At 46.0% G+C, this 23,690-nt stretch overlaps 1 protein-coding gene and 1 non-coding gene across 3 annotated transcripts; one reads left to right on the top strand and one right to left on the bottom strand.

The window, feature by feature from the left end:
* Positions 1–63: 63 nt before the first annotated feature.
* Ephb6 (EPH receptor B6) lies at positions 64–15,734 on the bottom strand. 2 transcript variants are annotated; one of them, XM_028776383.1, is made up of 18 exons: positions 15,092–15,734; positions 7,875–7,945; positions 7,184–7,390; positions 6,783–6,847; positions 5,759–6,521; positions 4,977–5,132; positions 4,350–4,700; positions 4,039–4,163; positions 3,691–3,853; positions 3,224–3,338; positions 2,924–2,976; positions 2,636–2,755; positions 2,287–2,534; positions 1,834–2,007; positions 1,182–1,331; positions 765–958; positions 487–642; positions 64–375 (listed from the first exon to the last, which is right to left on the bottom strand). In XM_028776383.1, exons 3-18 carry the CDS (start codon positions 7,287–7,289, stop codon positions 267–269), a joined length of 3,048 nt encoding a protein of 1,015 aa, XP_028632216.1. In that variant the 5' UTR covers positions 7,290–7,390; positions 7,875–7,945; positions 15,092–15,734; the 3' UTR covers positions 64–266. The 2 variants fall into 2 exon arrangements, with proteins under 2 accessions (XP_028632216.1, XP_028632215.1); XM_028776382.1 differs by having other exon boundaries at positions 4,039–4,700; positions 15,092–15,263.
* Positions 15,735–18,442: 2,708 nt separating this feature from the next.
* Positions 18,443–18,503, top strand: LOC114628572. The gene has a single exon (XR_003712494.1). It is a non-coding gene; the product is annotated as a U7 small nuclear RNA (small nuclear RNA).
* The last annotated feature ends 5,187 nt before the right edge of the window (positions 18,504–23,690 follow it).

The following is a 23,690-nucleotide window of genomic DNA, read 5'->3' as shown; positions in this document are numbered from 1 at the left end:
CTGCTCCTCCTCCAAGGCCTCCCTAACCCTTCTTTGCAGACTGAGGCATGGACACACCTCAACTTGTAAATTCCCTTCTTTCCCTTTAATATGGGGGAGGATGTCGGAAGAGCAGGATTTGGGGGTGCAATGTCCAAGAGGGCTGGGTTTAATGTGACAGGCATGGAAGCTGGAAGAGAGCCTGGCTCAGTCTCACACGTCCCTCCTCCACCCTGTGGCCAGGACTGGATTGGGGCATCAGCAGCTCACAGATTCCTGGCCAGGCTTTACACTTCCACTGAGCCTGGCTGCCTCAGGTGCTGCTGGAGGAGCTGGATGTTGTGCAGTAGTTTCTTCTGATGGCCAGCTAGGGTGATGCCCAGGCCTGGCAGGTCTCTGGTGGGGAAGGAGTGGATCAGACTTGGACCAGCGTCTTTCATATCCCAGATGTACCCCTTTGCCTGGGGCCCAGAATGTTCACCCTCCCACCTCACCAACCCTGCTTACTCCAGGCTGAGCTGAGCCACGTCACTGAAGGTAGAAAGGCCAAACTTGGAGAAGTTGTCCTGGTAGCACTCTAGTCCAATGGCTGAAAGCCAGGCCTGGGGAGAGTCCAGGCAAGGAAAGTCCAAGGCCACAGGGTTCAGAAGAGCCTGGGAAGGCCTAGGGTGGGGAGGAGCAAGCAAGTCAGGTTTCCTCTTCATCTTATTCTCTGTGCTCAATTTTCCTTTTGGTTTCTAACCACCCTCCCTGGCTTTCCCAGGCTCCTGCCCCAAGCTTCAGACCTGTCCCCGGAGCCCCCTTCAGCCTGGAGAGTATCAGGCTTGCGTATCATCTTGTCAAATGCAGCTACCAGCTGGTCAAAATGAGGCCGACGGGCACGGTCCTTCTGCCAAGTGTCTAGCATCAGTAGATGTAGTCCAGGGGGGCACCCTGGAGGTGGGGGCAACCGGAACTCTTGCTCTATTGCGTTTAGTACCTGCAGGTCAAGAGAAACGTGTTGAGAAGCTATTGCTGGTATGAGTGTTAGAAAAGTAGAGAATGGGCTGAGGTTGGGTGCAGTGTGAGGCTGAGGTGGAAAGGGAATTACAAAATACGGAATGCTCCAGTCACAAGACCTTAGAATAGAACGGCTCCGAAAAGGGTAGGCTTAGGATATGAGATCAGAGTGGGAAATCAGCGAACATCTAGGTCAGATTCACCTCCTGCTCATTCATGTCCCAGTAGGGCCGTTCACCGTAGCTCATCACTTCCCACATGAGTATCCCAAAGCTCCAGACATCGCTGGATGTTGTATACTTCCCATGGGTAATGACCTCTGGAGCTGCCCAGCGAAGCAAGGAACTTGAACCCTAAAGAGAAGAACGAGAAGTCAACTAATAATAACCACAGTGAGTGTCAGACTCATTGGGCAACTCAGATGCTTAGATGTCGTGGGAGTCTCCCATCAGCGTCTTGTTCAAGTCCCTTAGCCATCCTAAACAGCAGATGCACACCAAGATGTAGAATCAAGGCTCCGAGAATATAAAACTGCACAAGGTCATGGGGCTTGAGTGGAACATTCGGATTTTTAATATCATTATGCTGACTCTGCAGCCTGCATGACCTCTGCACTGACAGCAAGGAGGAACTGGCACTAGTTTTATTAGTCACCTGTGCTTCCTTTTTTTTCTTGGCTTTTTAAGCCCCTCAACTGCGCTTGGACCAGGCATCCCTCTCCTCACTGCATGACCGAGTCCCTAACCCCCAGGAACCATGATATCCCACCCGCAGGATCCATCCCATATTCTAGCTTCCCCTCCCCCCCTCCAGCACCTGGTGAAGAGCATTGACCCTCGAAGGCCCTGAGCTCACCTGAGGACTGTGACCAAGACGGGCCACCTTGCACACCAGGTGGCTATTCACTAGCACACTTCTGGCTGAGAGTGCTCGGTGAACAAAGGCAAAGCTGGACAGGTATTGCATGGCAGCAGCCACACCCCGCTGCATGGCCACCAGCTGCAGACTACTGAACTGCCCCTCTCGCTGCTAAAGAGCAGAGAATAGAGGTCACTAGCAGGGTAGACACACTGCAACACACACATCAGCAAACGAGGGCAGTTGGGGGCAAATCTGGGAATCAAAATGGCTTGTGAATGAAGGAGGAAGGAATCATAATGGAGGAAGGAATGGAAAGACCAGGATGGACGATGGTCCATCCCATGATGGAAGACGGGACAGAGACACAAGTCTCTGTCTTCTGGAAAAATGTGAGTGCTCCAAGTTTTCCTTAGCCCATAGACCTTCCTTCACCAGAGCAGAACTGACCCTAAGGAAGCTGTCCAGGGGACCAAGCTCCATGAGTTCTGTCAGCACCATGACAGGCCGACTCTTTGTGACTACACCTTCCAGCCGCAGTATATTGGGGTGCTGGAACTGGCCCAGCAGTGCTGCCCGACCCAGAAAGGTCATCTTCAGGCTTTCAGCACCCCCGGCCCACAAGGCCTGGATAGCCACAGCTTGTTCCCGCCTTCCCCGGGGTTGCAGTCTGCCCCGTCGCACTTCTCCGAAGGAACCTGGAAGAATTGATACCGGCATGGATAAAAGTATTGACTTGCTCAGCTGTGCTAAGAAGGGAACACTAGGCCCTCCCAGACACCTCTTTCCCCTTAAATACCTGCCCCAATGACTTCCTCAATCTTAATATATGTAGGGTCAACCTCTCGAGCAAGCTCTCTGATGGCCTGGCAGGGGTCATCATATGTGGAAGGGTCAATGTAATACTTCACTCCAAGTCCTGAAGAGTACAGTGTGCTATGAAGGTATGCTGCAACCATGAGTACCCAAATACCCAAGACACACCCTTGTACCTCTGGAAGGTGGTGAGGAAGAGCCCCTTCCTCACCAGGCATTTGCCTAGCTCCAAGCCCACAATCCCAGTCACAGTCCCTCTCCCATTCCCAACCTGGGCTGCTGTATTGTTGCAGTTGTTCTGTGTAGCCGGTCCCACGCCGCTTCCTGAGAGGCAAACCAATAGCCTAGAATGACACTTGTTTCTATCGGCTTGCATGGCCCCAACCACCCTGGCCAAGCAGACAGCTTTCCAGCCCATGGGTCTAAGGATTGAGGGGACTCGACTAGGCCCCTCCTTCCCACCTTGGCAATGAACTAGTAGAAGGATGTGCGAAGTGCTGCAGGGGTTCCTGGGTTTGTCAGGACTTGAATGGTACTGGGGTAGGTTGGATAGGAGTGACAGGGGCCTCACCGCTGGAAGATGACAGCCAGTACAGTGATGGCTGCCAGTAGAAGGAAGGCCAAGGCCCCCAGGATGGAACCAATCACCAAGGACAGCTTCTCTGGAAGCTGGGAGGACAGCTCACCTGAGGGATCAGTGGTAGGGTCACAGAGAGGAGCCAGGCTTTCTTTGTGTCCACATGATGCCCCTGGACATCCACAGCACCACAGACACACATGTCACGGGTACACTCATCCCCTTGTACATCCATCCAATTCTCCAGATTCAAGAACTGTCCACACTACGTGCATTCGTATCTACAACCCCACTCTTATTAATTCACGCTTGTTAATTCACAGCCTCCCGCTCTACTCCTCCAGCCTCTAAAGTCAGGGGTCACCCTCCTTTCCCAGACACTCTGGTCTGGAGGACAATGGCACAAGATCTGTGGCTTTGAGTGTCTCAGGACCCAAATGCCCATCTGGGCTTCCTCTCACCTTGAGGCAGTGTCTGAAAATAGACTTTGCCCCCATAGGGACCATGGCCAGCAGCAGTCCGTGCCCGCACCTGGAAGCCATAGATGTGACCAGGGCTCAACCGTGTCACAGTGGCAGTGTTAGTCTCGCTGGTCATGGTGAAGGAGTGGGATTCGTCTTCTGCCTAGGGACAACAATCACTCACTCATTTTGCCCCTGCTTTATCACCTCTCTACCTCTGTGGTATCCCTGGAGCCTCAGGTTCTTGGCACCTCTTGCCCTCCTCCACAGTCATATCCTTGCGGGTTGGGGTCGTTGTGGCTGGGGGCTTTCTCTAGTTCCGCTGAGGTGCCCTGCCTCCCTGCCCACCTGATCATAGTAGCGCAGCTGGTAGTCGAGGATGTTCCCGTTGGTTTGCTCAGGCTGTGGCCAGGACACTGTGATGCTGTTGGCTGCCCGGCTCACCTGGTGCATCACAGGGACTGCAGAGGGGACTAAAGTGCAGGGCGGAGGATTATTGTTGGGGGGAGTCTGGAGTCTCTGAGAGCAGCACCCAAGGGTGGAGGGGATAGAATTCAAAATGTGATGTCTAATGCAGGCTGGCTGAAAAGCAGGCATGGGGAAGAGGGGATCCAAGGAGCTGAAGCAAGCTGTCCTTAAAGAGAAGGAAAGGACCTCACCTTCATGGCTGGTGCTGACATTGATGGATGCTGCCTGGGGAGGGTCAGGGCTGAGCTCAGACACCCCATTGACAGCCTGCACTTCCAAGATGTACGGCACATGTGCTCGGAGCCCCCCAACTAACACTCGACTCTCGGTCAGGCCCCTCTGGCGGGGGTCGAAATGCACCTCATCCCTGCAGCGGCGACACATCCCCCCACCGCTGGGCTCTCCGTGACCTCCACACTCCTTGCACACAACATTGAAGAGCAGGTCCCCTCGTCCACCCAGCTCCTGAGGCAGGCGCCAGTGCAGCATGAGAGCTGAGCCTTGCACCTCAAACCAAAGCTCCCGGGGAGCCGATGGAGGACCTGGAAGGGGAATTTTGGGGTGTGGTGATTATGAGGTGAAGGTGATTTAGGAATGAAGGAGGTCAGAAGGTGTGGCCAAAAGAACAGAAAGTAGAGCCAGAAAGGAAGAGAGAGAAAGAGAGAAGTGTAGGTCATGAGGGGAGGGGACCAAGAAAACAGGAGAATGCAAAGTCATTCAAGTGAACTCCAAAGACCTTTCATCCCCAGTGTTAAATCAGGTTCCCTAAATCCTCACCCACTCCCTGATTTAATGTGTTGAGCTTAACTGAGACTCACCAGTGCAGGGAGCCTCTGGTGGGTCAGAACTGGCTCTGTAGAAGCCCTGGAGACATGGGCAAACTGGGGCTGCAGGATCAGGGGAGTGGCTGCGAGCTGGACACGGTGAGCAGGGAACATTCCCAGCCAGGGCCTTATAGGATCCCTCAGGGCAGGCTAAAGAGGCAGAGGAGAGAATATGGTGCCATGTCTACTTCATCCACTCACCCTGAGTTTCTAGTCATCTGTATAAGGTGTCCTTTGTTCCCCAGAGATGGTTCTTTGTTCTGAGACCCAGTCTCCACCTCCTGTTTTGTGCTGCATAGATCTATTTAGTCAGTCAGGGGACAGGATTCAGTCCCACTTATGAATAGTTGGGTGTGCTCGGGGTTGTGGGCAGGGCAAGCCCAGAAGAAGTAGGTGTTACTGGCCAGGATACATAAACTCTCTGTAGTCTTGTGAGCCTATCAGCTACGACTGCCTACCTGCCTCACAGCCACCAGCTTACAATGAATCCTTTCCAGCCAGGTAGATTATGAGCACAGAGGAGCCCACATAAAATAGCCCAAGAACAGAGCAACGTTTGCTCTCTGTCACTCCTTGGACCCATGGTTTCAGGGCACAAAATATGGAAAACTGCAAAAATTTCAGAATAGTACAGTGAGCAAGTCTGTACGCTACAGAAAGTAAAGTTGGGATATTGGGACCTTTCCTGACGTGGCTTATTTCAGATATTTTGTGGACAAAGCCAGATTTGGAGGGTTCAGGAATCAAGACCAAGTGCTTGTGGGAAAGCATCTCACCTTGGCAGAGCTTGTCTCCACGAGCAGGCTGGTGTCCAGGCTGGCAGCGACAGCCTCCCACAGCGACCATCCACCTGCCTTCCCCATTACAGTGTAACCTTGGGGGGCTGCCCCCTGCCTGGCCTCCTACGCCATCCTCCTCTGGTTCTGCATGAGCTACACAGGTACCCACAGCCGCCACTAAGGAGGCACCTCCAGCTCCACTGGCCTGCGTCTCGGGAAAAGAGGCAAAGGCACGCAGGACGGAAGGACAGGTGTAGGAGAAGAGCTTGACTGCCACAAGAGCCAGGCAGGCCCCTGTGTCCTGGAAGGCCACATAGAAGCCACGCTGAGTGAGAGGACCAAAGCTGCGCTCTTTGACGTTCAGCTGTAGCCCAACCCGCTGACCAGTCCTGTGGGGTCCCACAGCCCACGAGGAAGAGGAAGAAGAGGCAGGGAAACTCTCATCTGCTGCAATTGTGTCCACTTTGGTCCAGCGTTTGAGGTGCCAGGCCGAAATACTGTCAGGGCTGTCTGGCTCATCGGCCTGCCGGTAGTAAAGGGTGAAGGTCTCTCGACAGGTACCCCCACTCACACCCAGGCTGGAACAGGCTCGCACAGAGAAGTGAAGACGGATGTGTGCCCTCTGGGCCCCTCGCCGCTCCACAAAGTGTGTCTGTAGCCAATTGTCCTGGCCAGAACCGGGAGGGACCCCTGCAACGTGGCATGCTTCGAAGGTCCGAGTCAGACGGCGCTGGTCATCTAGAACACTCACCTCATCCCACTGCAAGGGGACCAGGAGAAACAATAACAGCTCAGAGTTGGCAGACGGAGGTAACAGTGGGACATTGTGGGGCTGTGTCTGTTACACTGAGATTTAGCATTCATGGCAAGCAAAGCACAGAGAGGATACACTGAAATTCTGTTCCCTACAATGGATGGAATCTTATCTCACACCCTTTATCCAGGATTTCCTCCCTCAACTCCACTTTCTGGAGTACAATGGGGGCCAGAGGATGGGTTCGAAAAGAGGAATTGCACTCACCCCACCTGGTGGGTAGGTGAGCCAGCCAATCTCAGAGGTCTCTCCCGTGGTATCCAGCAGCACCTCTGTTCCGACATAATGGCACACATTGTGTAAAGCCTCCAGCCGGCAAGGCTGCTCCCACTCCATTCCATGGAAAACCAAATACTCTCTCTCCCAGATCCATTTAATTTGCCCGCAGGAGCTCAGTATTTGTGAGGATCCTGAGTCTAAAATACTTGATACCAGTTCTGTTCACCACTCGACCCATAGCTTTGCTTCCTTAACATCTTCACTCCTGCTTTTTTAGTCATGTACCCTGTCTTCCCCGCTTCGACTCCCTCCCATCCCCATCCCCCGCCCCCACTCCTGCACCCAACTCCATTGGCTGATGGGACTCTCCTGCCTCCCCTTCTTCCTACCTTCTAGAGCTAGAACTGAGGGCCCCAGAAACAGGAGCCACAGACTGCACACCATGCCCGCCACTCTGCTCCCTGATCCAGCCGTGTCCTCAGTAGCCATGCGCATGCGGTGTCTTCGGGACTCCCACCATCTCCTCGGCCACTGCCTTGTTGGAAGGCGCAGCAACGGCTTTCACAAGACCCTGTGTCTACAGGCAAGCTTGCTTCCTTGGGAGGACACAGGATGGAAATACACAGAGAGAAGAAGTCATTTTCACACACTGTATAGGGGCACAATAGCACCTGCACTACAACCGTCAAACCGTCCCTGATCAAACCTTGGACAGAAAGGGTAAAGTCATCTGGGTCTGTTATGCAAATTCCACTTTCCTTTGGAGAAAAAGTTCTCAATCTGTAGATCTGGACCCTTTTGGGGACTGAAGGACCCTTTCACAGGGGTCACATATCAGATATTTACATTACAATACATAACAGTAGCAAAATTATAGTCATAAAGTAACAGTGAAAATAATTTTATGGCTGGGGTCACCACAATATGAAGAATTGCATTAAAGGGTTGCGGCATTAGGATAGTTGAGAACCACTGTTGTAGAGACATATGCCAAGCCTCCATCTTAACTCTTTACGGGACTGTGTCACAAGGCCCTCATTCCTGAAGAGGAAGCACAACAGAGTGTCAGTTCAGTCTTACCCTTCTTGTCTGGAAGGAGTTATTCCAGTTTGCTCTCTTCATTTACTCTGCACCTTTCTTCAGCGGCCAACCTGTATGGTAGTTAGAAGTTTCTTCTCATTAAAAGCAGGTATGCAAGAAGCAATTCATCCTTATGGACACGTGGGCTCTCACTAGGACCCAGCAATTACACCCTGAATACTCTAGATATTTTGCAGAGACAGTGAAGCAAAGGAGACAAAGGAAAATGGCTTTGGGGTATGAAGGGTGGGGAAGTGGGAGAACAGATGTAAAAAAAAAAACAAAACCAACACACAGGCATAGGGACTCTGAAAGATAAATGAGACTGTGTTAGAAGAATACAAAGCTATGTAGGTCTGGCACTCATTCTGAACAAAGGTTCTCTTCCCCAAGGGGCATATTTTCTTTTGAAGCTACAAGAAAACTAAGCATATAGCATAAACACATGAAAAGATGCTTCTTATTTGCTCATAACTGCAGAAAGGCATGGTGAAACAACAGTGGAATGCCATTTGTTACAGAAGGATGTGTGTGCCTTCGTCATGAATGCATATGTTACAATATTATTCCCCAGTGTGATGGCTTTAGGAGGTGGAGCTTTGGGGAGGTAATTCTGCATGGAGGATTTACTGGAGTGGATTAGTAGTCTCAGAAGAATCCCCCAAAGCACTCTCTCTAGCTTTCTTTCCATGCTGTGAAGACACAATGAATAGAGGACAGTCTGCAGCAAAGATGATCCTCACCAGAATCCAACCATGTTGGTACCCTGATCTCTGAACATCCTCTGAATGGTGAGGAACACACTTGTATTTCTTATTAGGTGGCATTGCCAAATTGATGGACCTTTGTTGTTGTTAACTGAAATAATTAACTTATCATTTTAACCTATGAGATTGAGAACACAATGTTGGACAAGATATGGTAAATGTCCCTTCTCTATATTGTGCTGTTAAATTCATATTGCATATGCATGTGGAGAACGACTGTTACCATCTAGTGATTTGATGTCTAGAAGTCCTTTAGGTATCATGGACTTGCATAATATTTGCTTAAACAATGACATTCGTGGTAGTGGAGGTGGAGCAATACAGGGGATTGGACAGAGTTCTATTACCAAGCTGTGTCCTTAACCACTATGAATTGTTTCTAAGGGAAAAAAAAAACTCTAAAGTAACTGAACATCAGTAGGAAGATGGTTGAGAAATTATGGCACCTCCTAAGCAATAATGTGAGCTGTTTATGTAAGGATATGAAAATGCTTTCCAAGTGAAAGCAAGATGTGCAGAATGGTATGAAGTAAGCTCTTACTTGTTAACTTACAAGGAATAGATATGGAGCTGGGTATTTAGCGCCCAGTAGAGCATTTGTCTAGCATGTGAGGTCCTGCATTCAATCCCAGCACTACAAATACAAAGTAAACCAATATGTATGCATGTGAAAGGAAATTATGGAGTGATACATGTAACTTGGGAAGAAAGGAAATAACAGAGGCTGGGGAGATATTTTCATCGTCTTCTTAATTTTTGTAGTAAAATAATCTTTCGCAACTATTAATTATCTTTTGAACTTGATAATGAATTAAGATTCCTTTTTAAAGCTGTAGCTAACACCTGATTAATAAAATGAATGAAAATAGTACTTATGTCATCTGAGTGATTTCTAGAGCCATCCCCTACAGGAAACTTTTGTAACTATTAGTAAATACAGTTCTATGCCCAATAGATTGCAAAGGAATGGATGCTTCCAGGGCCACAGTGCAGACCATATCCGCTATCGCTGGCGCTCTTGCTCTTTCTCTGTAACTTGGTCTCAAAAGTTCATATGGCACATGGAAAAGATTTGCAGGGCTCATTTTTATGTCTGTTGAGGAGAATAACGAGAGGCACATTGCTCACAATACTGAAGGAACTTAGGAGAGAAGCAAACAAGCAAAACCAGAAGCTAACTGGAAAGGCAGTCTCACTCTGGTTATGGATGGCCTGGGTGTCCAATGATAAAGACACATTTCCCAAAGAAGTGACGTTAAACCGAAACTGTACTTGACTGTGGTCAACAGAAGCACTATTATGCCTGATCATCTGATTCTCTATTCTGTGAAAAGTGTTATGTGTGTGATAATATAAAGCCTTTAGTGTCACCCCATGAAGCCATCCTAGAGGGACATCTTTTGAAAGCACCTGAGCGCTGATGAGTAGCAATCAAGTAGCCAGTGAATTGTTCCCTCATTATCACTAATGTCCTGTCTGTGAGATAGACAATTCATGGCCTGTATAGAGAGGCAAGTACTAAGCAGTTCCATGTAGAGAAAAAATGGTAAGAAGCATAGGTTCTCTGAAGACATTGTTTTGAATGATACCAGAGGAATACTCAGAGGATTCTTAGAGAACAACTTCAGAGCTTGTGTAGCTATCTGAAGTTCTGTAATACTGGCTCCAGCATCAATAGTCGTTCCACAAATACCACAAAGTAATATATGCTGGAGGTGTAACCACCCCCACCCCAAATCCCAGAGCCTTAATGTCAAAACAACCCACCCAGGTTCGATCCAGAGCCACAGTCTTTAGGTACATTGTTATCAAGAACAGAAGATGCCAGAGGCAGGCTTTTAAACATTGAAGACTACTTTACTATATGCCCTGAAGATATTCACCAAAATAATCTCTTTCAGGCAGAACATGAGTGGGTTCTGATTCTGTACAAAGAAGAAACAGTAAAGACTGAGACTTCCTCCACTTACAAATGGACAATCATGGAGAAGAAATAATATCATATTAACATTGGTAATAGGATACTTTGTTTGGAAAAGAAAAGCAAGGCAGAAAAAAAATGTAACAGATAACATCAGTTGTGCAATATGGAACATTCTAGAAGATGATGAATGACAAAAATATTTGCTTGGATAAGGTCTACCAGTATAGCCTTAGCACGCAGCTTGATGACAACACAAAGCTGGCCTATCTCCAGCAGATCGAGAAAATAACAAAAGCAATGATGAAATAGGTTAAAGCTGTACAGGTCTTGTCATCAGGAACCCAGAAGAATAAAATGTAGATACCCAACGTGGATTGTTATTTGAGTACTTGGGTTATTATTATTATTATTTTACCAAAAAACAAAAAAACAAAAAGATCCCCAAAACCAAAAACTCGATGATCTTAAAATATTCAGCAGTATATCTTGATGTTTGAAATAAATCTTCAGGCCGGGCAGTGGTGGCGCACGCCTTTAATCCCAGCACTTGGGAGGCAGAGACAGGCAGATTTCTGAGGATTTCTGAGTTCGAGGCCAGCCTGGTCTACAGTGTGAGTTCCAGGACAGCCAGGACTACACAGAGAAACCCTGTCTCGAAAATCAAAAACCAAAAACCAAAAAAAAAAAAAAAAAGAAGAAGAAAAGAAATAAATCTTCAGATTCAGACAAGAATATTGAGGATTAAAAATAAGTGTATTCAGGGGTGGGGAACGTTGCTGAGTCAGAGGAGGAAGTTAGATCAATTCTTGCAAATCCAACCAACCTAGTCTCCTATTTATATATTAAAAGATTCAGAGTGTATCTCCATTGCCAGAATTAAAAAAAAAAAAAAAAAGAAAGGGAACCTTGAGATATGAAGTAATTGCTGTCAACTGTGTCATAGCACTGCAGATTCTTCTGAAGCAAGTTCCAAAAGGAGAGCAACAAGACACAAGACAGAAGTGCTCCTCATGCCTGGAATACTAAGAAGGCAGGGCTTAGCACCTGACTTTCAAAGGTTGCTTTGCAGCTTGTAGCCACAACATCCAGCTCATTCGGTCCAGGAGGAATGTCTTGGGCTCAGCCAAACATCCTGTCACCAAAGGAGAAGGGATCAGCCAGGAGCCTCTGTGAGCCCCTCCCTCTCAGCTCCTCTACAATCCCCATTTCTGCTGCAGCTCAAGAAGGGAACTGGCCAGGATTTGGAAGTCCTTAGACTAGAGCAAGGGCTATAGTAGATCTCAATCAGGGAAACATTCACATTTCAGTTGGACATGAAGCTGTAAAAATATAAAATACCCAATGTGGGAGAAATGTGGATGCAAATGATAACCAACAGGAAAGTAACCAACAGGACAGTTTCATGTGATAAAGATCACATTCTAGGATTCTGCATCTTTCTTTTCCTCAACTCCTTTTCTCGATCTATCATTTTCTGCCTTTTTGGTGTGATGGAGACACAAGATCACAAGCCTCGTACATTTGCTTTATTTTATAAGATAAAATAAGGCAGGGTCTTAGGCATCGAGACTGTATCTGGTTTTAGAAACTGCCAAAACCCCAGAGACGTATAACATTTTCCCTCATCAGATATAGACTGTGAATTTTGTTTTCTATGAGAATGAAAGATTTGAAAGAAATTAAATCAGCAAATCTGCAGGAGCTTTAGAAATTAACTGTGTTTAAAGGAAATGCTAAACGTGATAGCTTCATGAACAAACCCAGCTTATTTGATAGTTTATGCATCTTGCTCTAAATTAAAAAAAAAAGAGAGCTTGAAGCAAGGTATGAGAGAAATATATTGGATCATTAAAACTGGTTGCTGTAGGAGGGTGCTAGTGAAGGAAGATGCATTGTGGGGACAGTTAACTCCACACATGTTAGAATTGTTCAGTTCTTATTATAATAAGTATGACATATTTTCAAAATTAAAGTCTAAACAAAACAAGGATATATGAAAGGATACTTTTGAAACTGCACACATAGAGCTATGTATGTATGTTTAATCGCTTTTTCCCTTTTCCCTGTTAGTTTTGGGAACAACTAGGAATTTTTAACTCTAAGACACAAGAGGCAAAACTGGGAGTGAAGGAGCCAAAGGGTGTCAGCAACAGAGGCGAAGCAACTTTTGTACTTGGGTGTTCTTTAAGCTCCCACGAAGTTTAAGTTGTCAGCATACTTCTCTGTCTCCCCATGCTGGGCTAAGGACTATATCTACAAAGGGAAAGAAGGGGAACAGAGGGAACTGGATACTTGTAGCATATAGGGAGGGGCCTCTCTGGCAAGAGAAGGAGGCTTGGGAGAGAGATTTTCATAAGGTATGGTTAGCTGCTGTCCAGCAGGGATGGGGAGCGTTCCCAAAGCAAGGGACCAGTGGCTGTAGGTCTCTTGTGGTTGCTGAGCTGGTTTTCACACCTGTTAGCTGCAGGGTCAGCGTGGGAGGGGTCAGTACTATAGGCTAGTCCTCTGTCCTGTTCTGCAGCTGTTGAACACCCAGGAAATTCCAATATAATCCTTGCTCAGCTGACTGCTGCAGTCTCTACCCTTTAATCTGCGCCCTGGAGATTCTCTGGTGAGCTCTCTCCGTGCTCTGGCCTTGTGCCTTGAAAAGGATCCCATGAGGCTTCGAGGCAGCCTTCAGGACAGACAGGGAGGAGGTAGCGATCATCTGACTCTTGATCTTCTGCTGACCAAATTGGGAAGCCAATTTGTGGATTACCTACCAGAGAACAGTTCTATGCCCCTGGAGATCTCTGGCCTCCAAGATCATCCCCCAGAAGCATGCTGGCTCAAGCACTCGTACCTCCCACTCCCAGTCTTTGCAGACAGGAGAGGCATTTAAGATGCAAGCAATGTCTAGGTCTAGCCAGACAGCCATGGAAAATGAATCACTTTGGCTGTTCACTGACTGGGGTCATAATAGTGCTGGGAAAATGTAAGGGAGGGTTTAGGGGCAAATATCTGGGAGCAATGAATCCTGAAAGGTGATGGGAGAAAGCCTTGAGGGCTGTTCCTGTATCTGTGAATGGCTGGTAGAGTATAAGGAAATGTACATGAAATTCAGTAGACAGCAGCAAACAGCAGAGGGATGAGTTGCAGTTGTCTTACGAAATGCTGTCCTTGCTATGGGCCCTGCGCTACCCTCACTGGCTGTGAGCTGCTCTCTAGTAAGCTGTTTCTGCTGAAGTGCTGGGTGAGCATCTGGGTGAGCATCGGGGTAGAGGAAGGGGAACCAAGGCTTCCTGCATCTTCAGCTGTTACCATAGTTCTCCTACCTGCAGTAAGGCACAGAAGAATGATAGGAAACCATATGGACAGGTTCACCAGTCAGTGAAGAGCTGGGAAAAATACTATCCAAGAGGATAACCCTTCCTTTCCCATGCTCAGCCATCATGGCCTGTGATTCCCAACATGCTGGTAACTCCCTGGTCTTTACGAATCATGCTTGTACGATGTATGGGTCAACAGACTGGAGAAGACTCTTCCACGTGTCATTAGGTAGGTACCCTGGGGCACTCATGGCAATCTTCCTTCAAGACAAAAGGCTCACAGTTTTCAAGGGGCCATAGCTGCTATAAGCAAAGGCTCACAGCTTTCAAAAGCCCATAGCTGCTATGAGTAAGATCCAGTCCCTAAATGTCCTATTACTGGCTTAGCCGCCAAGGACTCTCAACAGCCCTACCAGTCACTCCCACTGGTCTGTCCGTTGAGAAGCATCGTCTTCCATTCCAGAGCCACTTGAGTCAAGGGTGGAAAGCCTGGGTTAACTGATTGGGAACAGGCCGGGCAGCACTTCTACATGGGCACTGCCAGGGACATTACAACATCAGCTATGCTGGTCCCTTGCCAGCTCCCCCAGGGATGGGAGGAGAGAGGGTGCCAGACGGCCAAGATCAGTGGGCAGGGGCAGAGGCAGGCTGGGCCAAGCACCCAGATGCATAGAGGGGGTGGAGCTGGGGCAGGAGCAAGCAAGAGACTTTGTTTGCAATTGGAGGGGGCGTGCTTATGGTTGGGGCTCAAGATCCAAGCCTCTATTTCCAGGCTTAAAGGGGGTGTAGATGTCGATTGCCCCCCGCCGGCTCCACCCAGCAGCGAGGGGATTGAAGAGATGCCACAGGAGTCAGAGGCATGGACAAACCTTTTCTGAATGCTGGGAGCCTGACCTTTGTGAGGTTATCCCCCTCCCCCCAACACACACACACACACACCCTAAGCCACAGGCACAAGAGGGTCGCTGGAAATGTGATGGAGGAATTCTTACACCCAGGATACACAGAATAGAGAGCATCGATGAAGGCTAGAGAAGGGACAGTCTCTCAGGATCCTACTCTCCCCTTGGAGAGGTATACTCAGTACTCTCCCTTAGGGGACACCCCCCCCCCCAAGGTGTGCATAGGCCCAGGCTAGAGAGATCCTCTACTTTGCAAACCTTTATCCCTTATTCTCCAGACACAGTCTCCTCCGACCTCCCAAAATCCCGGGCTCACCTTCCCGCCGGCCTCCAGCTCTCCAGGTCTGCGTCCCCCGAGGCCCCCGCGGTGGATCTACACCTCGCAGATCTTTCCTAGCGTCGCGCGTGTCCTCTCTGGTCTGGGGACCTCGCTTCCCAGCGGCCCGCGTCTGCTCGCAGCTTGGAGTCTCTGGGATTCTGGGAGAGGACCCGAGGCTGCAAGCAGTGACTGCTCCCTAGGCGGGGCCCTGGGGAATCGTGCGGGGGCCGGTGCCACGATCGGAGTCGCTGAGCTCTGGTCTCGGGTTCGGACGCCCGCTGCTCCGAAGCGCTGGCTGGGCGAACGCAGCCGGGCCCGCCCCCTCTCGTCCCTCCCAGCCTGGCCCGCCCCTCTCCGGCCCCTTCAGCCGCTCTCGCTCTCCTCTTCCGGGAGCCGAGCCCGCCCTCTGGGCCTAGGACCCAAGTGCGCGGCGCCCGATCCCCAGTGGGGCGTGCAGTGGAGACGCTGGGCGCGCCCTGGGCCCGCCCGTGTGCTTAGGAGGGTCGGCCTCCTCCTGCAGGTTCTGGCTGGCGGAGGGGACGTGGACAAGAAGACCGCACGAGTTAGGGTCCGGGAGGAGGTGGCCAGTGGGCGCCGCTGCGAGGCGTGTTTAAAACCCTGTAGCTCGCGCCCCAGCATCAGCGGAGCAAAGCGCTACTGGCTGGCAGCTGATGGCCAGGCGCAGCGCCCCTGGCTCCTCCCTCCCTCTTCTTTAACTCTAGGAACTAAACCAGTGGGGCTTCTGCTCCGGGTTGAACTGAGGTGGGCGTGAGCAGAAAAAAAGAAAAAAAAAAGGAGGAGGTGGAGGGAGAAACAAATCTTGGGAGCACGGGAGGGCAGAACAGCCAGAGACAGTGCAGGCGTCTGGGAAGGAAAACGTCCCCGTGTTAGCTTCAGACTTGCTTCTGTTTCTGTGCCTGAATCTGGGTCGGCGATGGGGGCCTCTGAATTAAACCTTCAACCCCCTCAGAGGCAGGGAAGCCTGGGGAGGAGTCCGAGAAGTCTGATGTCTGTACCTGGCGCAGACGTGGCTTGGACAAGTCGCTGCACCTCTGGGTGCCACCTCCCTGGCGCGCGCTCCGCAGAGTACCTCCTCACAGTGATGAGAGGCCGTGGAAGGTCCACTCAGTCGGTGCCTGGAGGCAGAGGTGGAATAGAACGAGCTTGCTAGTAGGGAGAAACGTTTCTACCCACCCCTAACCATTTCTAAACTGGGGTACTGGTTTGGGGGTCTATTGTTTAGGTCCCGCGGAGCAGGGCTGCAGCCTTCTCACGAGGTGTTGCTACCACCTGCTGGTTCTTTGAGGGAGCGCAGGTACCTGGTGAATTCTTCTGCCCCCCCCCCCCAGTTTCTTCTCCCCATCACCCTGTCCCATCTTTCACTTATTCAAAGGCATGCTTATGAAAGCACTAGCTAGCTGCATATGGACTGATCATAACTGATACTTAAAGAGCATTTAGAAACCAATGAAAATTGTGAAAGAGACTATGACCCAACATGCACAAGAAACTAAACAATGAAACTCGTTGAGGCACTGAGAGAAAAACAGTCGTAATGAATTGGCTAAATGAGTGATAGAAAGATAAAGACAAATAACGAGTCCATACTTGGACGGGAGGTTGTTCGCTCATAATATCGAGGATCAATTAATGAGCCTGATTAAGTTTAATGACCTGCATTTGGACCTCATTAAAACTTCAATTACACTATAATTCGTATTTCTTCCATTTGTTTCTAAGCTTTCTGATAAAGAGCTTTCTTTATTTGTGGTCAACTCTTTCCAATGCTTTCAACGACTGAAAAAAAAAAGCCGCCTATCTTGCATCATCTGCATTATTAGACAATTCTACCATGTATCCATCATCACATCTATCTGGGCATCTATGTATTTTCTGTGAGCATCTGGCATGCTGTTCATGCTCTCACTAAACATATACCCTGTACCTCCAGCCTCTCCTAGATGCCTGGAAACTTTAGAAAGTAATAAAGTACGTACTTAAAGCATGTTTAAACATATTCACAAAACCAAAATGTAGATATTTCTTTATGAAGCCCAGAAATTCCAGTATAAATTTGCATTGCTATTACAATAAAACCTTTGTTTTCTTTTTATTGTATGACATATCACAAATTCCATTTTCTGTTAAATTTGACTTATGTAATCAGTTATTTTTTCTTGTTAAGAAAATCTGATTGCATCTAGTTTAAAAAAAAACACTACTGTATCTAAGATGCATAGAAGATTCAATTTATTATTATAATTAGCCTTATATCCTAATCTACATGATTTCAAACCAAGTTTTCTGTTTTATTTTATTATTTTATTTTATTGTATATGAGTATTTTGCCTGTAGGTATATATACACGCTTACTGAGTCCTGCTTCGTTGTGGAACAGAAGGCACCACAAGGTTCCTGTTGGAGCAGAGCCAGCAGGGAGTAGGCCTCAATGAGTGTTGATAGTTGCTATGTGTAAGGCTTGTTTATATAGTATAATAATGCATATATTTTACCTTATATATAAATATGTATACTATACAGTATTTACATATTTACATCACATATAAATATGTACACTATACAGTATTTACATGTTTACATTCTATACATTATTTACATATACATATATAAATATGTAAATACTGTATAGTATACATATTTATATATGTATATAAAGTATACACACACACACACACACACACACACACACGAGTAATGTCCTTTCTGCCAAGGTTAATTAAGAACAGGATGATCCCAGGAAATGAGAATATGTCTCTGTGACGCTGAGACTTTCAAGGCAGCCCTTAAGGCTGTGACAAGGAACTCTGAAAACATTAGTTCAAGAATATATAATTTCTCACCTATGGAAAATATAAGAATGCAATATGAATTTATACGGGCCTTCGTGGACCTAAAAGAACAGAGGTAGCTGCACTAATGAGCCAGCTTGTCAGATGGCTATTAAGGAAGGAGATAAAGAGACTTTGGAAATGGTGACCTCAGGCTAAGATCCCACCCAGGTAAGCTTAGTGTTTATGCTTACAAAAGCAGACAGATTTCTGAGTTCAAGGTCAGACTAGGAAAGAGCAATTTTAGGTCCAGGAATGGTGGGAATGGAGATCTTAGGACAGAATCCCACTCAGCTAGCTTATTGTTTATGATTACAAGGGCAGGCAGATCTCTGAATTCATTTGCTATGTTAAAAACAATATATTTGCTGTCTTTTTCTCTGAGAATCAAGGGGCTAGATCATTAGATAATCGAAAGGGAACCTAGGGCGAAAGACTGAATTGATATGTAAACCAAAGGCAGGGCTTTGGTCTATAAGAGACGAGCTGTCTGGAGAGCTATTGTAGCTCCTATTTGGAATTTTCCTAGCAGGTTTCCTGACTTTGGTCAGAAAACCCAAATTTTTTTTCTTAGCAGCTTTTCTGACTTGGGTCAGAAAACCAATGAACTATCCAGAGTGAATTTAGGATTTTCCCTAGCAGGAAAGAGCTGTCTAGAGCAGAGAGCTGTCTTGAACAGACTACAGAGCTGTCAGCTTACACTCATCACTGATGTCCAGTTGTTTCTTCCACCACTTCAAAATACCCCTCCCTCAGAATCCCCCTAACCAAGCCAAGGCTGGCCCTTGGAACACACTGTGACTGTGCATGTTGCCAGCGGCCAGAAGATGGCATCAGATTGCCTGGAATTGGAATTATAGGTGATTGTGAGCCATCATGTGGATGCTGGGAATCAATTCTGGGTCCAGACGTACTTTTAACCACTGGACGTGCTTTTAACCTCCAGTCTTCAACCCAGTGTTAATAGTGGGAAGAAAGTATATAGTGCATCTGCTAAATTATGCTGTAGTCTGCAGTTATGAGAAACCAAAGCAGTGAGTTCCATTTAAAGTTTAGCATAAATCTTGGCTGTAATTTGCTCAATACCTCTCACATATTAGGTGCTTAGGGGTGTTTTGGAAAGAATAAATAAAGAATAATAATATTTAAACCTTTTTAAAGCTGAGAAGCAGAACTTAATAAAGAAAGCATATGCCTCACAGAATTCATTATCTCCAGCACACACAACTTCTAAAGTAAATGGGGAGCCTAAGCGGTCTCCTGAGTAGAAAACTTCAGCAAGACGGCATGACTCCTTGGCTGGCTCTGCCACTTTTCTGCTGATGTTTTTCTTCCTTCTTAAGCTTTTCTTTCTCCAATATCTATCACTCCCCAAAGATATGCAATTTTCTGCTTCCTTATTTCCCCTTAGAACAGCTGATGCAAGTTGATGTTATTATAAACAAACAGCTTTACAAGTAATTTCAGTGATAAGAAATCCAGCAAAAAAAAGCAATAAAAGAACTCTTCCTAAGCTTCCAGATCTGTTATTTCAAGACAGAAGTTACAGTTCCCAAAGCCTGACTCTTCACCGAATTGTCTTGAGAACCCGTGGCCCCAAGTTACATTCTTAATTCCTCAAAGCTTAAGTGTGTTCTCTCTAAACATTTTGCTAATAAAAGTGCCAAATGCCTGTTTACACAAAGAAAAACTATTGAGTTAGAAACTTTCAGGATATTTCCTAAGGCACCAATTTGTTTAAAGGCAAACCTGGAGGAGAACTAATTTGTAAACCAGAGCTGATTGACTGTTGGTATTCGACGCTTAGCTACCACAGTTTTACACTTTGATATCGCTTTCACTAAACAATAGTGACAAGACTGATGCATTCCTGCAAAGAGAGGAGAATGGCTTTTCCTTAACTGGATACTTTCTCAGGAGTTGACTTCAGAGACATGTAAGATCAGGAATGTCAGGAAGTCAGCTCAACAGAACTCCATTTTTAGGGTGTAGCCTTGCTTTTGGGGTCTCAGCATATTATCCAGAGCTCAGTGTGCCATGCTTATTCCTTCTGCGCAAGAAGAAGATGTTAACAGAATGAAAGACATGCACACAGTTGTGTCATCACTGTTTCAGAGCTTGGAGGGCTCTGCTCAGTAACTGCTTATACAATGTTGTCTTGGACTTTGTTACCTGGCCATTCCAACGTGTAAGAAATGGAAGCTTCACGCTGCACCCAATAAAATTAAAGGTCTCTTAAGGGGAGAGGAAGAGATAACAAGTATTTGTCAAGTAAACAACAGCTCACTCACAAAAGAAGCACAATACTCACAGAGATATATGTTTCCCCACTGTTGGCAAAGAGAGGTTTTCACAGGACATCCTTGTTAATAATTTCCCCCTCAAATCATCATCATTAATATAATATATATTATATATATGTATTGTATATGATAGCCAGAGGAACACACATATATGTGTGGGGGGGGGACATACAGAGTGGTTCCCTGAAAGTTAGTAAGTAGAGTGAATGAAAGTGCTGGGAGCTTTCTCTCAGTAAAATAAGCATGACATTGTCTCAGAAGAAAAGTAGTAGGCAATTTCTCAGGCATACAATAAGAGTTGGAAGGATGGTAGCGTTTAGTAATGTTTTTAGCACACTACAAATGCAGATCAGGACTGATCAATGCTTCATGCTCAATTCTGCCCATTCCTTTGTCTCCAGTTCCATGTGAGTGAGAGGATAACTCACACGGAGCAGGTGGTCTGAAGGCCTGCTCCTTCAGTCAGATGTAGCTTCTTCCTCCGGCTCTGGTTCAGGAAGTGACCTCTGAGCAGGTCCACATGGCGCAGCAGGAAAGTGGGCCTCCTGCATTCCTTTGGGCTCTACATTCAGGATCTAGATAGGATGGGAATGCTTTCCCAGTCTTCTTAGCTCTCCCTCACCCTAGATTGTAAATCTTGCTTACCATACAAACAGGGTTCTAAAAATCCCTGAGTCATAACTTCAAGCACCGATAACTAAGTAGACTATTCCCTTCTAGGAATGAGTAAACAACCAAACTTTCAATCATTAAAGATTCTGGGAGATGATGTGGACAATGAGCCAGGATAAAAGCGTTAATAGGAAATGTCATTACTCAGTGTCTTTAATGAATTACAAGCTGATGTGGAAGCTGTATTTGGAGACTAGAACATGAAAATGATGAGAAAGACAAAAGACAAAAAGGAAACAAATGAATGGAAATAAACTATCCTGTGAGGGGGACAGGACAACTGTAGGAAAAGCAAGCCACTGCAATATAAGATGAATTTGCCAAACATTCAATATATGAAACATTAAAGCAAGACTCGGTGGTACATATCTGTAATCCTACCATGGGAAGATATCAAATGCAAGACTACAATAACAATATAATAAGACTCTGACTCAGAAAGGATGTGAAGCACATTCTTCATGAATTAATAAAGACAATAAAGGTCTAACATTGAAATAATTTCAATAAGAAGAAAGATCAAATACACAAGAGAAGACGAAAGGGGAAATTTAAGAAATAATTTAAATATTCAAAATGTATTATTAAATTTTTAACAAATATTTATTAAGTACTTGAAGTAATTAAAAAAAAAAGACATGAGACTGTCCTATCTTCTACATCAGAGGGGAAAGTGATATCTCAGACACATTTTAGCAAATACTTTCTAATCCATATGTAGTAAAGTCACACACAGAGATCTTACATTTATCTGTGACATATTTACAATTCGTTTCGGGGGACATTGATGAGTGAGAAAGTAAAGGGGTGTTCTTAGAAAGTAAAGTTCAGAGTCCTTAGCAGAAAGGCGATCACAAGCCATTTCCAGCTGTCTTGTCTTAATACTGAAACTAAAAAGCGAAATAGTTGTCTTCTATATTTTTCCTTTAATTAAAAGCGCTTATAAGACCTGATTGTGGTCCAGCAGAAGAAAATAGAATTCTGCCAAAGGCATTTCTGAGAAAGGTTTTAATCTCTGGCAGAAGGCTCATTTGACTAGGTAGGTCTTTTCTCTCTGGCTTTTATGTAATTACTTGGACAACATATTGGTTCCTGTCAATGTCACAATGAACTTAGCAGCTGAAAACAACAGAAGTCTATTATCTCATACTCTTGAAGGTCAGGAAGACCGAAGTTCTTCTCCCAGCATGGATATTAAGGTATGGGCAGCTGTTGTCTGGAGTTTATAAGGAAAGTTTGTTTCCTTGTTTTTCTATGTGTGGTTTCTAGAAGGGACATTACCTCATGGGCCTGTCCTGTGTCTTCCAAGCCAGAGATGTGACATCTGGGAGAATGAACCTTTAAAAACAACCTGCTATCCCTACGACTCTTACATTGTTCTATTCTTAAGGATCCTTGTGATTGTAATGAGACTAACAGGATAATCCAGGAAAACCTCTCCTCCATAGATTTGCTAATTAGCAAGCTTCAATCCCCTTTCATGGAAAATGTGCTGGGGAATATGGTATGAACATCCTTTGGGACTACTATTCTGCCTGTCAGAGACCTTGTGACAGGTTTCAAAGAATCCTATTGGTAACTGAGTCAAAACTAGCAACCCTATGCCTGCAGACTTCTGTTAGGAGAAAAAAAACACCACAACACACACACACACACACAAACACGCACGCACGCACCCTGCAAGGGAGGCCTACCAGCAATTATAAATTTTGTTCCATGAAACCTGAAGATTACTAATATATGCAGATTCAAATATTTTGTCTTCAGTTATAGGATTATTATTTTCAAAAGACTTTATAAGGTTATTTTCAGAGCTTCAGTGTTTAGAAAACTTGCCACCTAAGACCATTCTTGAGCAATATGTACTGTTAAACTAGAAGATGTAATACTCTGACAGGCCAGGAAGCCCCAGTCATTTTCCTGTCTCCTCTCTCCAAAACACTGAGGTTACAGGCACTTAGGGTGACACACAGCTTTTTAAGTGGATGCTAGAGACCTGGACTCAAGTCTTCCTATTTGTTCAGTAAGTACACAAGCACAGAGCCATCTCTGGAGCCCCCCTCCCCCCAAATTCTTCTTTTTAAAGAAAGACTTTAAACTCCAGGTTAATATAATGTAAACTATGGAAAAGGAACAGCCGAGATGGAAAGGCATCAGAGCTGAATTCCTTGACATCTATCAGAGAAAGCCAGTAGTTACTGTTGGCATAATTAGGTTAAAAGAATTTTAATGGCTTAAGATAATAATGTTAGATTATCTCTAAAACAGGGTGTTAACCTTTCAAGTCATAGATAAAAGATAAAGACAAGTGGACATAATTCATTCATCTAAAGGCAAAATAGATAAAAGTTAACAAAGAAGCACAGAAAATATAAAGAGCATAATTGTGACAGGTGTCATGCACAGTACAACGTCTAAGGAGCATAATATTCTAGAATAATTTCTATGGTAAGTTGGCAGAATCAGTGTATTGTGAAATTTCATGAGCAAGTAACAAAAGCTCTTTCTTATTTTATATACACAAAGGCATGGCTGTTGTCTTACATTTTTGGAAATATTTATAAAAACAACAATATTTTCTGGGTATATGTCCCTTTGATTTCTCAAATAACAATAGGACCACCAGCGACAGCATAAATGAATGCATGCTGAAATTCAGTGTATAATTTGACTCAGTTGAACCATAAATTTTGAACTCACACATGCACACACATACTTGGAGAAACAGTAGCTTTGTCTTTTATCTTTTTCTCTCCTGTCCCCTTCTCCTCT

This window comes from Grammomys surdaster, unplaced genomic scaffold (genome assembly GCF_004785775.1).
Source record: "Grammomys surdaster isolate TR1022 unplaced genomic scaffold, NIH_TR_1.0 269, whole genome shotgun sequence".
Taxonomy (NCBI): Eukaryota; Metazoa; Chordata; class Mammalia; order Rodentia; family Muridae; genus Grammomys; species Grammomys surdaster.
The sequence above is the reverse complement of the archived record's forward strand: the minus strand, read 5'-3'. Positions and strand labels throughout refer to the sequence as shown.

Coding starts and splice junctions, on each gene's coding strand:
- Ephb6 (XM_028776382.1), bottom strand. CDS start 7,289: ATGCGCATGGCTACTGAGGACACGGCTGGATCAGGGAGCAGAGTGGCG. Junction 2,977..3,223: donor CTGGCTGTCATCTTCCAGCG/GTGAGGCCCCTG, acceptor TTTGCCTCTCAG/GAAGCGGCGTGGGACCGGCT. Junction 2,756..2,923: donor GCAACAATACAGCAGCCCAG/GTTGGGAATGGG, acceptor TGTACTCTTCAG/GACTTGGAGTGAAGTATTAC.